A 14,121-nucleotide genomic window follows, 5' to 3' on the forward strand; every position below is an offset into this window, starting at 1 on the left:
ACTAAAATGAAAGATGTGTCTACTTTGTCCATGCTGTCACAACTGAGGACTGGTGTGACTTCCAGATTTGTTGAGTATGCATAACTGGGACAGAAACCTGTCTGATATTCCTGTCTGTTGGGGAGACAGTGGTTTCCTAGTACCTCCAGAAATCATAACAGGTGACATAACAGCCAGCCTGTCAGCCACAGGATTCCCTGGTGGAATACAGTAAACAACAGTGAAAAGTCATTGATGTGAAATGCCTCCGTTTGAAGGAAGAGATAAAAGGGAGATGCTTTAGTGGATTTTTCTTTTATTCCGGTATGTTTTGGAAGGGTTTGGTTGAGACAACTCAGCATAAAGGAAATACTCTGGGTTTACTGGCAAAGCTTACTTAAATGAGCAAAAACTGTTCAGTTGTGGTACAAACGCTGGAGTGACTACAACAAGTTGAACTATCATTAGATATTATTCTTAGAAATACCTTAGGTACCAATCTGTTGATGGACATAAGTCGGTAAAGTGTCTGCAGATTTCTACGTAATGGGTCTTTTGATTTGGAAGACAAGAGATGTTCTCTTGGCTTTTGAAGTTTTGAGAGTTGTACTATAGTTGGAATTGTATGCTCATGAAAACCAGGATATTTCTGTAGTTAGAATTACAGTGATTATATCTCTTTCAGGTTTGCCAGACCCCAAATGCTAATCCTTCAATAGCAGCTCAGAATGATCAACTGAAACAAAATGTAAATCTAGAATTGAATTTTGGAGATTCACTGTTTTTTATGCATGGCTGATGTAGGCACACACAGGTTGGACACAAGTATGTGTGCACGTCTGCACCTTGGCAGTCACACCTTGTGGGCATTGGCAGAATCACCTGGAGAAGGGCACCCTAGCACTGAAATGTGTCACTTGAAACTTAGCTGAATGTTTTGCATGACTACAAAAATGCACAGTCAAAATCTGCAACTTTTTTTCATCTGTTTCCCTCTCTCACCTTTTTACTTGCTCTCACCCAAGGGCAAACTGAATTCCAGTGTCACAGCAAAAAAAGAGTTTATAGAAACAGTACAAATTTGCAGTGGAAAGAGCTCAGTGAAATAAAAAAATGAAAGGCAAGAGAGGGAGGAGTGGAACATGAAAAGACACGTAGGTGATCTCATGGGGTTTTTTTTGGCAATAGATTGTGCCATTTCTTCTGGCAATGTGTTGTATCGCACCAGGCTGTTCCTTCTGTGTTGCAGGATTTCTTAGTAGACTATTATAATTTCAAAAAGTGGCAGATCTGTCTCTATTTTCATTATTTAGAGTTGAGTTTCTAATGGAGACTATTGGTTATCTTGAGGAGCAGTGTTTGGTCTGTGTAGCATTTCCCCATCACAAGTGCTAATCAAACTGCCAGCAAACACTGGGGGTTCTACATATGTGCCTTTGTGTACAGCATCTGGTCAGTCCTAACTGCTGCAGATAATCTCTTGACTATGAAATTAACTGCTGATTTGGAACACACAGTGAAAACCTTTCTCTTTACTATTTATGAATTAAGGCTACTTGTCCGTTATGTGCTTCCCACTTGTTTCTCAGAGCATTCCTAGCCATGGCAAAGAATGTCCAAGTGGAGATCCTGCAGGGAGAAGACCTTATTTCTCCAGAAGCTAATATGAGGGCAGATGCTATCTTTGCTGTTTCAGCTGATGTCTGAGGAACTTGTTTTCATATGAATAAATGATGGGACATTGTACCCAGGACTGAATTACTGTAATAAAACATTCCAACACCCCTATTCATTCTATTGGTCATTAGGTGCACACAGTATTAGCATATATTAGTGCCCTGGATTAAATGGGAGACTCTGGAATTAAATAAGTGCCTTGGCTCTTTATTTCTCTGCTACAAACTTTACTGCAACTTTGTTGAGGTCACTTTCTCTCCCCACTCTTCATCTGCCTCTCAAGCTTACCAGTTGTTATTCTTGGAACCAGTAGTTGAAATACAGCAATTCTTTTCTGAATGCTACAGACTTCATCTTAGGGGGAAACATTGATCTGTGTGAACCCCAGACTTGATATTGGGGATTTCAACTTTAACTATGCTACAGTGCAGCCGATTAATTGGCATTATTCACATTGCATCTGAAACCCATTAAAAAAAACTTTATTTGCTGGAGCTTTGCACACATCCTGCAAAGTGAACATACATGACTCTTTCTTTCTCTAAGATAGATTGACAATCAACAGTAGAGGCTTCGTCTGCGCTCTTATGACAGTTTCCCTGAAGACAGGAATCATTTTTCTATGCTTGGGGATGAACTTTTTTTTTCCTTCAGCTAGCTGATTGTGACCTGGGCCTGTACAGTGGAATAACTGTGCACTCCATTTTCTGAAATCTTGGCTAGTAAAGAAGTGGGATAATAGGAAAAAACATAAATAATATAGCACTACTGAGAAAACTACAGCAGTATGATGGAGACCCCAATGAGTGAATCTCAGATCATCTGTGCGTATTGGCTCCAGTGAAGTGCCAGTCCTACAAGACTGGAGTGGAGCTGTTCAGATGTGGCTGCACCATGCTTCCTAGCACTTCCAATGGATTTCTTCATGGTTTTGGAGGATGAAATTAAGTTCCTTGGCCCTAATTTCTTAGGTTTTCGCACGAGAAAAGCTCTTTATCTTCTGTTTCCTTGTCAATTGTGTAAGAAACACTATTGTAGGCTTGGAGACTTACAGAACTATACCCTAAATTCTGTGGAGACCAAAAGTGGTCTTTAATTTTTTTTTCCCCATCATCCCTCCTTTTTTACAGGAACTTTCTGCAGCACTCAAATCTGCTCTCTCAGGTCATTTGGAGGCAGTGATTCTGGGCTTGCTGAAGACACCAGCACAATATGATGCCTCTGAACTGAAAGCTGCCATGAAGGTAAATGAGCCTGGAAATTAAGTATGTTTGTCTGATATCCCTGTCTCAAGAATGATTTCATATCCAAGGCTACAGTTTTCTACCATGTCCTCTGATTACTGGGTTTTTTAAGTACTGCGGTTTAAGTATCCAGCTGCATCTAAAATTGCAGACATTCTGGAACCATTTGATAGTTAAATCCTTTCTTTAAGTAAAGAAATAGTTGTCATCAGATCAAGAATAATTCATAGGCTCTGCTCTGAGTAATTGCTGCTTTGCAACCAGTAAAGTGCTCTTAAAAACAATATACAGGTTCATAGTTGCAAAAAATCACTAAGAAAGCAGATGTTAGCTGAAGCCATTAAATCCTCTGCTAGCCTTTATAGGCTTAAATAGTAGTTTACAGTTACTGAATCATATCATTGATCTTGAAAGAGTATCCTGTACAAAACCTGCCTCTGTGTAAAACACAAAGAGGGGACGGCATCAAAAGCAGTCTCTGGAGAAACAGCACGGTACTGAGTCTCTGTGTTCAGTCCTCTGCAAACACAGGCAAACATGAAATAGATTGGTAGTTTAGAAATAGCCAGTCTGCAGGTCACTGAAATTAGGCCTTGAGAGGTGCCCATGCAATCACCTTCCAAGGCAAAATCAGGTTTGGGAATTTGTATTTATCACCATCACTTAAAATATGAATGTTCTCGACGAGTTAATTTTTTTTTTTAAACAATAAAAAAACCAAGTATTAAAATATGTCATTTGAAATTCCAAAGAAGACATAAAAAGCCCAACTAATTTCTCGACCCTATGAAAAGTCAGTTAAATGCACAAGCAAGCAAACAAAAACACGCCCTCCACCACCAACCCCACAAAAACTTCCTCAAACCTCCAACATCTGAAAACCAACCCAGTAGGAAGATGCTAACTCTTTAATTATGGGCCAAATCCTTCTTTGAATAATCTCATGCTGCCCTCTTCTGGTTTAAATAGAGGCTACTCCTAATTTACTCTAAGATAAGTTTGAGTTTGGCTTGTTTTTGGTTTTGGTTTTGTGGTTTTAGGGTTTGTTTTGTCTTGCATCTGATTTGTTGTATTTAAGATGACCATGTACTTATATGGCACTTATGCTGTATTTACACCAAAAGACCAAGCCATTACCTCAGAGGTGCCACAGTTGTAGAGCGTTTTATTTCCTATATAGATCAGCTGTTCTCACCTCCTAGGTAATGCTCTGAATTTGCCTGAGCTTAAGTTCCACACAATACACAGAGCATAATAAGCCATGAAAACAGAAATCCAAGTTGGACAAAGCAGAGTTACTGCTGAGGAGTTTCTTATTTTCCTGGTACACATTCTTACAAAGTATTTATAAAATATTTAGAAAAATATAAATGTTGTCAACTTGCATTTCTTCTCCACATACCTATTAGAACCCCTCTATGGCAGTTTTCCTAATTTTATTTTTTTTTATAAATCAATATTTATAAAATTTTGAGTTCAGTCCTCTTGTCCTTTTTTTTTTTCTCTTTTTTCCCCCCTTCGATAGAGACAGCTTTTCCAAGGAGGTATTTTTCCACATAATTACCTCCATTTTCCACATGTGAAAGACTGCAAGCATGAGTTTTCCCAAGATACTACTCATCACACTCCTCTTGGAATCCTGTGGAAACCATGCCCATTTTTGCCACGTACAAATGCCTTTCTGTTGCAGATGGACATAACAGCATCCTAACAGGAAGCACAAGAGTGTGTTTTCTGTCTGATGGTGATGCTGGAAGATGAGGGTAATAAAGTTAGTGTGAACATGATTCATTGGTAGGTAAGAACTAAAACAGTGGAGCCAGCAGTGGAGTCTATTAAAGGAAAAAAAAATATTTGCAAAATACTGAGGCATCTGGCTGCCAGATGGCTTTACCAGCTGATAACCCAAACATCCTTAGTGGTCTCACAAGAGAGAAGCATCTTCAGCTCATCCAAGGTAGTCCTATGTTCCAAGTCTGTCCTTCAGAGTTTCCTGTCTTTCTCCAGCAGCAAGAGTGAGACCATTGCAATGTTGTTAGCAACAATTTCTTTTGTTTTTGTTATTAATCTATATAAAATAATTGGACAGCTTGGAGGACATTGATCAAGCTACATTGTTTTGGAGCATGTGAGTAGTTACAAGGTTTAATACCTGATACATTTGTTGTACTTTGTAATTTCTGTGATAGTATCTATAGAACTTCTGTAAACTGTAGTAGTGCAGCTTAGTTCAAAGTACTGATTATTGATCTTGATCACAAAAGTGGCTTTCAAAAATTTTATATAATTTATATATTTTATATAAAGCCTCTCAATTTATTCAAATAGTTTAAAAAAAAATTAGTTTATCAAGCTAAATTAATTTTTATTTCTTGGTAATAACATAGCAAACAGTAATGATGTCTCATCAAGGTTTGTGCATTGTGAAGTATGTGGAAAATACAGACAATTTAAGAGGTGCTTTAGCTGGAAAATCAGAGCATGCTTAAATATTTGCAGATTTGAAGACAAGGCCAAGGCTAATGATAACATTATCTTTGGCTTTGTATCTATTGTGAAGAGGGATATTGGAGGGAAGTGTGGAAGCAGTGAAGAACAGGTTGTTGGCTGTCCCTCTACAGCTGAGAATCAGATTTCCTTCATATGCTTTCAGTGAACAGAAAAGTCAGACATGGGTTGTGATAGGTTGATTTCATGCAGTTATGCTGGTGGGAAGGCTGCTGAGTGTGGCACTCGCAGCAAATGCACGTTGCCCAGAGATGATATCTACAGTATCTCAAAGCTATTGGAGTAGTATTTGGCAACTAAAAATGTTCCATCTGGGCCTTCTCAGGCACAGTTAGCAAAAAATATCCCTGAACGGTTGTGAAACTGTATGAGCAGGAGAAAGGAGATGTCTGTGAAATATTTTTAAACCATTCAAGTATGCCTTTTTATTTCTAGCACCTGAGTGACTTATGTATGTGTTGCAGGGCCTGGGAACTGATGAAGACACACTTATTGAAATCATCTGCTCACGAACAAATCAGGAGCTCTGTGAAATTAACAGAGTCTACAGGGAAAGTAAGTTTACTTTTAAAGTTTCAGTGTAGTATGTTTTCACACTAAGTGACTTGGATAAGTTCCCTTCAGTGTGAAGTTACTGCTAGAGCCTATTACACAACTTCTTTGATTCTTTGGCACCTGGACGTAAGACACTTTTTTGCACTAGTGCCCTGAATATTTGTATGTTTATATAGTTGCATCTTGTTGCTTGGTAGCAAACGATTTGGAGAATGTTTACTTACATGTATTCCATGCATAGTAACAGAATTGATGATATTAGATTTATGGATTTTAGGACCAGTTATCTACTACATAGGTGAATCTGAAATCTATGGAAGCATGCTTGTAAGTTTATTTGATACACCTGTTAGAAAATACATGAAATAAAACTTAATAAAAGCATATATCCTGCTTTTTAAATTTCTAAATCATGTTATATGATTCAACCTATAATTAATTAATTGTAAGTAGACATAAGAATGATCATTTCCTTTAATATTCCTTATATTTTTGTATTGGCCATTCTGGTTGGGTTTATCACAGTTTAGTAGTGCAGCTGTCTAGTGCCTGTTTGTTTCCTTGAGCTTTAGAGTTGAGCTCTATCACAAATAGCCTGAAGTGCAGAAAACTGCTGTGTGCTAATGCTTAATAGTTGCCAAACAATGCTGATAAGGTGCTAAGTAAAAAGGACAAGCAACACCAATGTATTCTTAATGGCTGGCTCTGAAAAAAACACAACAGTATGTGTCAGCAAAGAGCATATAGCTTCTGTAGATTAGTTTGCTGTTTTAAAGAAGAGATAATATGATTTTGTAGCAAGAGAATATGACCACTTGGAAAGCAAAGAGAATGTTTAGACACCAGAGCAGAATCACATACAGCAGTCCTTTGATCATAAGAGCTTTTTATATTTTACATTCACATTGTGTTTGTCCAGTAATAAATTGTGAGTGGAGAAGGCCAAAAATGCTGTGCTTCTCACACAAGCAAACATCTATTGGTAGCTAAGAATGTTTTAAAAGGATATTGAGCTTAAAACAATATTCCTTTCCTTTGAATAGTTTCTGGCTTTCCTGTTATCTTTCCATGGAAGACTTTGATAACACAGGAGCTGTCATGACTATTGGTAGCTATGTTGGTTTCATTGCATGCAAGCATGCATTAGTTTTCATTGTCTTCCACATGTGACTTAAATTGTATCTGTTTGTGCACATAACACACAGTAATTAGCAACTCTTCTGCAAATACTCTTTTACACGAAGAACACCATTTACTTGAAAATAACTTTTTGTTTCCTAGTGTACAAGACAGAACTGGAAAAGGACATTATCTCAGACACATCTGGTGACTTCCGCAAGTTGATGGTTGCCCTGGCCAAGGTAGGTCTGTTGGTGGTTTTCCACTTCTCCTGATGTGCCTGCCCTTTGGTAAGTGACTGGTGGTTGCCAGTGAAACAACTGAATTTCTGATTCAGTTTTAAATTTCCTTATATTTTCATTGTCTTTTGGGGGAAAAAAAATACTCAAATGTTGAAGAACAAAGTACTTTGACAGGAATGCAGCATTCATAGCATCAGCTTCATAATGGGGATGAACATACTGTTATCATTTAGCAAATTCAGATTTCAGAAAATTAAGGAAAAAAGAGTATAGCAAACTGCTTACTAGCTACTAAATCTCTTCTAAACACTGCTATCCTTGTTTGAAGGGCAAAAGGAATGAAGATACCTCTGTGATTGATTATGAGCTGATTGACCAAGATGCTAGGGTAAGTGGTGGTAGTGACCATTAAATGTTTTTTAAGTTGATCAAGCTTTTGGGGATATTGAGAGTACAAATACTGTGCATATCTGCTACTTACAGTCTAGATACCACTAGTACCTATACAGAATCTCTCTTTTATTTTCCTTAGACATACTGAGAAAGAGAACCTTTAACAAAAAGAAACATAGTTTGCAAAAACTGCATGTATTAAAAACAAGTTGTTGTGTAAGATTGAGGGAATTTACCATTAACACTTGTGTACTACATCTCTGTTGGTTAAGTGCAGCTTTGTTGGGGTAAATAGCACTAAATACAGAGTAAAGCTTATAGATAGGGGTAGAGACAAAGTAATTAGTCCTAGAGTCAGGTTACATTTTTCCCTGATAGACTGCCAAATCATGTATCCTTTTATGTTTCTTCCACTGATACAGTTGTAGTAGTGCTTGTTTTCCGATAAGGAAATTGTATGCATTTGTGATGGCTTCTTGTGTAACTCATGATATTAATGATTTTGTTTTTAATTCGAACCCTAGGAGCTCTATGACGCAGGCGTGAAGAGAAAGGGAACTGATGTCCCCAAGTGGATCAATATTATGACTGAAAGAAGTGTCCCTCACCTGCAGAAAGGTACTGTTCAGGAGACCGATTTCTTTTCTCCTGCAAGAGAAAAATACACTCAAGTAGTATCTATTTTGTCCCAAATATGATTGAAATGAATATGAAAAGCACTCATAAAACATAGGAAGTCTCATGAATCTTAGCTGCCTAAGCTGTTTTGCTTGTTTTGTTTTGTTACCTTGTTTGCTTTTTTGTTCTGTTGGGGTTTTTTTTTGTTTGTTGGGGGGTTTTGTTTGTGGGGATGGATTTTGTTGTGTTTGATTTTTTTCAACAAATACAATTCTGTGAATGTGTTAATCTCAGCTTGAATGTGTAGAGCTTTCTTACACAGGTGTAACAATGTTCAATTATTTGCCATGTACATTGAGGGGAAAAAAAATGCTACAAATGCAGAAACCGTGGCTGCAGGACACCTTGAGAAGCTCTTTGGCTTTTCCCTCTCTTCTAGGGTAGCTTGGCCATATCATGTGTTTACTGTTTTACCAGACTATGGGAGTGTTCAAGAAAAACAAAAAAGCCTTTGAATAGGAACCTTCCTACCTATTGAAAACCTTAGACTGAATTGAAGAGGAAGTTCCCAGAAGGACTTGGGCAGATTTTTTTTGTTCTTCACTTGTGGTTATCTGCATTGCTGTTTCTGATTCGGGTGGTTACTTTTACTGGTTCTTTGTATGCTTTTAATTTCACCTGTTTTCTTTCTTGTGGTAGTGTTTGAAAGGTACAAGAGCTACAGTCCATATGATATGTTGGAGAGCATCAAGAAGGAGGTTAAGGGAGATCTGGAGAATGCCTTCCTTAATCTTGGTGAGGAACCCTGAAGTAAAGACTATCTTTAGGTCTTTTTAGTGCTTTTACATTATGTTGTGATAAGGATAGGGCCCAGCTTTCTCTGGGTTGCTGGGAAGAAATTAATCTGGCATTATTGCATCCACTACTGTCTTTTAGGATTTCAAGGTATTATGTAGCAGTATATTTTTGCCCAGATGAAAATAAAAATGCGTATGTTTTGTGATCTGCTGTTAGTTCTACTTCTATTTGTACAGAGGCTTAATGTTTGTTTCCTCAAATAAAAATGTTGGAACTATAGCTGAATGCATTAAGTATTCCATATAGACATAGGCTGGGGGAGAAAATGGGCAGTGGAGGATACTAGAGGCTAATAAAAGAGCTGCTTTGGCACTGAATTCTCTGAAAAGGGGAGGCAGGGTGTCGGGCTGGTATGGTAGCAGAAGATGAAAATGACAAGGATATTGCCAAGTTTTAGACTAAATTCTTTGAGGAAAATCTGTTTCAGACTAGGGATGAACTGAGAGCTGTGTAATGCAAATAGAGACAGAGCTCAGCTTTGAAAGGGAGGCTTCTTAAGGATTAGAATACAATGAGTATTTTCAGAGAAGAGGTTGCTTACAGAAGTGTAGGAATGAATTGTGGTGTGTGTGAATCAAGGGAGGGGGATGCTTTCCCAGGTGGTAAGCATCTGTGGTTCAATCACAAGCTTAGCCAAACAAAACTCCAAGTAACACTTTGGATAAACAGAATTTTGCTTGTGCCCTTTTCATGAAACCTTTACTGAAAACCTTTTTGTGACTGCTTATGTCTATAAAATGGCTCCAAGATTCTGTGTTCTGATGTTCAGTGTATGAGCAGGATGTTTTACTAACTGTTATTATCTCTCTCTCAGTCCAGTGCATTCAGAACAAGCAGCTGTATTTCGCAGACAGGCTGTATGATTCCATGAAGGTATGGAAGACTGTACTTTTCTTCTGCTCATTTTTTTACCTTGCCATTGTTTCATAAGGTTTGGATTCCCTAGGAACCTTTAGTCATAATGTGTGACTGGTGTATGAATAAATGAACAATGAATTAGTATTGTTACAAAACACTCTTTAACAGTTACCAGCGGTGCTGGCTTGAGGCTAATTGGAGTATTTTACTTAGAAAAATTGTATCCTTAACTGAGAAAGAACTAAAAAAACCCAACCCACCAGTACCCTATATCACCCATTCTTCTGCTGAGAAACCCAACTAGTCAAAATATAAATAAGATGCTCACTTCTCACACACTGAGAGTTAGCTCTCAGTTATGCTCCTTCTTTCTGGCAATCTGGTCTCTGTAGTCGCCTCTGCCTTACCTATAATCTGACCTAACGCTTTTTTCTCTAACGTCCTTGTTGTCTTTTTGACATTTCACCTCAGATCTCTGGATTTATCTCATGACATATATGTGGGTTGATCTGGTTGTTTCTGAAGGGAGGGAAAGAGGGGAGTGGGGCAGAGGAGGTTTGGGTCGGGAGCCCTCCTGGCCGTCTGATTGTTCTGGGAGGGGTATTGTGTTTCTGTATTTTAACTTGTATATAACTGTGTGTATTTGTGTGTATATATATGCTTGTACATTGTGCTAAGCATAAATATAGCTTCAATCTTTAGACTCAGCTGAGCTGGAAGTTAGTCTGGGCGATTTCATTGTGTGGGGGGGTGGGTACCTCCCAAACCATCATGCCAGCCAAGACCATCTATTCTGATGTGTCTGGTATAGGGAAATACAGAGAGGAGTATCATAACAATGATCTGTATTAGATCACTTGATTATAATTAGCAGAACTGGAAACACCTTGTGCAGGTAATCAAGAGCTGATAGCAGAAAAAGCTGTTTATTGAAGGTCCAAAATAAGACACTAAATTAGCCTCAAAACATTTTCCCAAGAAAAAGAATGAAAAACAAATGCCTGGTGACAGGCAAGAGGGCATTACTAGAAAGACCTCCTGGTGAACCAGAACTGCTGTTTACAGCCTAAATAGATTTGTGACTGGAGGCTGGTCAAACACTGCTGATTAGAAAGGTATTTTCATGCTGAAATTCCTGGATTGTTTTTAGAAGATTTGATTCATTGTATTATTTATTGCTGCATCTCAATAGCCTGTACTTTACTGTCTTAGCACTAGATATGGTGGCATCTTGCACCATCCATCTATTACAGTTCTAAATGTGTATCTGCTTGTAGGGCAAGGGAACTCGTGACAAGGTGCTGATCAGGATTATGGTCTCCCGCTGCGAGGTTGACATGCTGAAAATTAAGAGTGAATTCAAGAGGAAATATGGAAAATCTCTCTATTATTTTATCCAGGTAAATTTTGCTGCAGAGGTCCACACAAGATGATAAAGTCTTCATTGAGTTGAGTTATAATTCATGGGAGATGTTTTAGAGACTGCAGTGAGAATATGTTGTTATCTGTGCACTGTTAAAAAATCCACCTTAAACTTTACAGTCTACATCTGGTGCAATTCCTGACAGCTACTTGACAGTGTATGTAGGCTTTGTGCAATCAGCTGATGTGTTATGAAAGAAAATTCTGTTCACCTGTCCCTATATTCAGATCAAAAGAAAAGAAAAAAGAAAATTGCTCTGTGATTGCTGAATGAAAGTAGAATAACTAAATGGCTGCTGTCTTTCATTTCAGTGCTTTTTAGCTGCAGAGTGATTTTTGTCCTGATGTCTGTGATGGAGCAGGAGCTGTGCTTGCTAGGTTTTATTTAACTTGGAGTATAGGTAAAGAGCTTGTGCATCTGTTTAAAAACTAGTCATCTACTCACCCTCACAACAGCGTATGATACATAATTCCTTGTGGAGATGAAGTTGAGTCAAAATCTTAAACCAGAATCTTTTCCTGAACATGTCAGTTTTAGCATATAAGCAAGTCTTAAAAACAGTGAACTTGATGTGTGATTTCTGCAATGATCAGTGAGAAGAAGCAGAACTGGGTCCTTCAGCTTTGCTTTGTTGTGTTAACTTCATACCAAAATTTCTCAACCTTCTTAGCCTTGCATTTGTATTGCAAGAATGATAAATAATTTCAGTGTGCACATTAATAAAATTCAGCCTTGATAGTCTCTGGGCTGACAAGGCTTCAGCTGTGAAACTCAGTCTGTCCCACAGGTTTAGAATATAACATATATGTTTTCATATTTTTTACTGTTTCCTCATGTTTTGTGTTTTTCTTCCCTTACTTTACAGCAAGACACAAAAGGGGATTACCAGAGGGCACTGCTTAATCTGTGTGGTGGTGGAGACGATTGAAAACTGTGATGGAAGAACTCCAATTTGAGACATGCCTTTTTTGCTCTTCATTTTACTGTAATCCTAGAACAGAAATTGACTTGCCTAGCTAACCTTGGCTTGCCTTTGTATGCAACACCACTGATGTGGTATGCTTTCCAGTGCTGTATGCACCTCTCCCAGCAGCAGTGTTCTGCTTGGCTCTGCCAAAGGTCCTAACAGTGTATAGCCAAAGAAACTAACCTTCCAAAGATAAATGAGGTTACAAGTGCTTGTGAAAGACTGCCTCTCTGTGCGATGTTTCTCATAAAACATAAATAAAACTGAAGTTTTACTTTAAGACAACTTTCAGACCTTTACTGGGAAAACTCTGTGATCAGCTGATACATTTGCCATCCATTTTCTGTGTCTCTTTCCTCTCAAGCTTCAATGCTTGTGGCTGAAACTTTTATCTTCCTTCCTCGAAGCTCTTCTCCTTTTTAATGATTTCATTTCTTAACACAAGCAAAACCATTTTCTTGGGCTTTGGTATTTGCTTTTTTTTTTTTTCCCTTTTCTTTTTCTCCCCAAAGAAGTGACAGTAAAACATGAGACCACCTTTCTCTGTCTGTGTGCAATGGCCGAGACTGGAATCCCTGTGAAACATTTGAATCAGCCTGGCGGTAACGCAGGTGTTCCTTCAGAAGCCCTGGCACCAGGGCATGCTGTATAGATACGGGAGAGCAGGCCGGCCAGCGCGGAGGAGCTGAGCTGTGCTGCTTGTTTCCGAGAGGAGGGACTTTGCCGCCTTGCCGCTTCGCGCCCTCTCCACTCCCCGGGAGCAGGCTGTGGTCGGGGGCAGGGCCGCAGCGGCCCTCACCTGCGGCCCTCAGCTGCTGACTGAGGAGCGGCGGTGGGGCTGCGGTGTCCTGCGGACGGTGCTGCATCGGTCACCCTCCGCAAGTTCTGGGCACGGTGTGAGGTCTCATCCTGCTGGGAGGACTTGAGACCGTGGATCCCACAGCTATAAGCCATAGCGGGGGTTGCGGGTGCTCGACGTGCCCCTGCGGTGCTGCTTGGAGGGCTTCGGTTCCCGTGTGGTGGTAGGTATTCCCCGCCGTGGTGGTTGGTGCCGCGGCGAAGTAAGCTTATTCGGCAGAATGAACTTTTTTTTTTTCTTGCTGTAATATCTGCTACTTCTGTATGGAAGTAATATCCATATATTAGCAAAAAGGTGTTAAGAGTAAAGCTTTCCTTCCGTGTGAGCCTGTGAGGGCCGAGGGCGGCAGCCATCTTGGAGCGAGGGCCAAGCCCCTGGCGCCACACCCGGAGCAGCATTTCCATCTTGTCGCCGCTGAACAGGTACCTCCCGTGGGATCAGCACTCCGGCCCTTTGTGTACGCACACACTGCCTGACAGAGAGGCCTTGTGCAGGTACAGCTTCAATTTAAATACTGAATAAGTGTCGTAAGAGACAGTAATTTCCTCCTTTCACAGCTGCTGTTCATTTGGAGAGACAAAACTGCCTCTAAGTCTCGGCTGTCTCCCTTCAGGTGTTACCTGGTTTGTAGTGGTGTTTCAAAGGCTGATGCGATCTTCAGAGGTCATTTTGAGATTTTTTTTCAAGTGAACCTTTCAGAAAGGATGTGATCAGATCAGCACACTGTGTCTCATTTCATATTGCTGTTAAAACCATGAGAAATCTTGATGGGGTATCACTGGCTGTGCCACACAAGGAATCGTTGACGTAAAGGTGTGACA

General features: G+C 39.4%; 1 protein-coding gene across 2 annotated transcripts in view; it reads left to right on the forward strand.

Annotated features, from left to right (window-relative positions):
- The window catches only part of ANXA2 (annexin A2), a 28,500-nt gene extending 15,774 nt beyond the window's left edge, over window positions 1–12,726 (forward strand). For both annotated transcript variants that reach the window (XM_064157439.1, XM_064157438.1), the window contains exons 5-13: window positions 2,787–2,900; window positions 5,873–5,963; window positions 7,245–7,324; window positions 7,653–7,712; window positions 8,242–8,335; window positions 9,035–9,130; window positions 10,008–10,066; window positions 11,329–11,451; window positions 12,340–12,726. In XM_064157439.1, coding sequence (XP_064013509.1) covers window positions 2,787–2,900; window positions 5,873–5,963; window positions 7,245–7,324; window positions 7,653–7,712; window positions 8,242–8,335; window positions 9,035–9,130; window positions 10,008–10,066; window positions 11,329–11,451; window positions 12,340–12,402 — 780 coding nt within the window. In that variant the 3' untranslated portion in view covers window positions 12,403–12,726. The remainder of the gene's footprint in view (window positions 1–2,786; window positions 2,901–5,872; window positions 5,964–7,244; window positions 7,325–7,652; window positions 7,713–8,241; window positions 8,336–9,034; window positions 9,131–10,007; window positions 10,067–11,328; window positions 11,452–12,339) is intronic.
- The last annotated feature ends 1,395 nt before the right edge of the window (window positions 12,727–14,121 follow it).

The sequence above is a fragment of the Pogoniulus pusillus genome, chromosome 17 (assembly GCF_015220805.1).
Source record: "Pogoniulus pusillus isolate bPogPus1 chromosome 17, bPogPus1.pri, whole genome shotgun sequence".
In the NCBI taxonomy this organism is placed as follows: Eukaryota; Metazoa; Chordata; class Aves; order Piciformes; family Lybiidae; genus Pogoniulus; species Pogoniulus pusillus.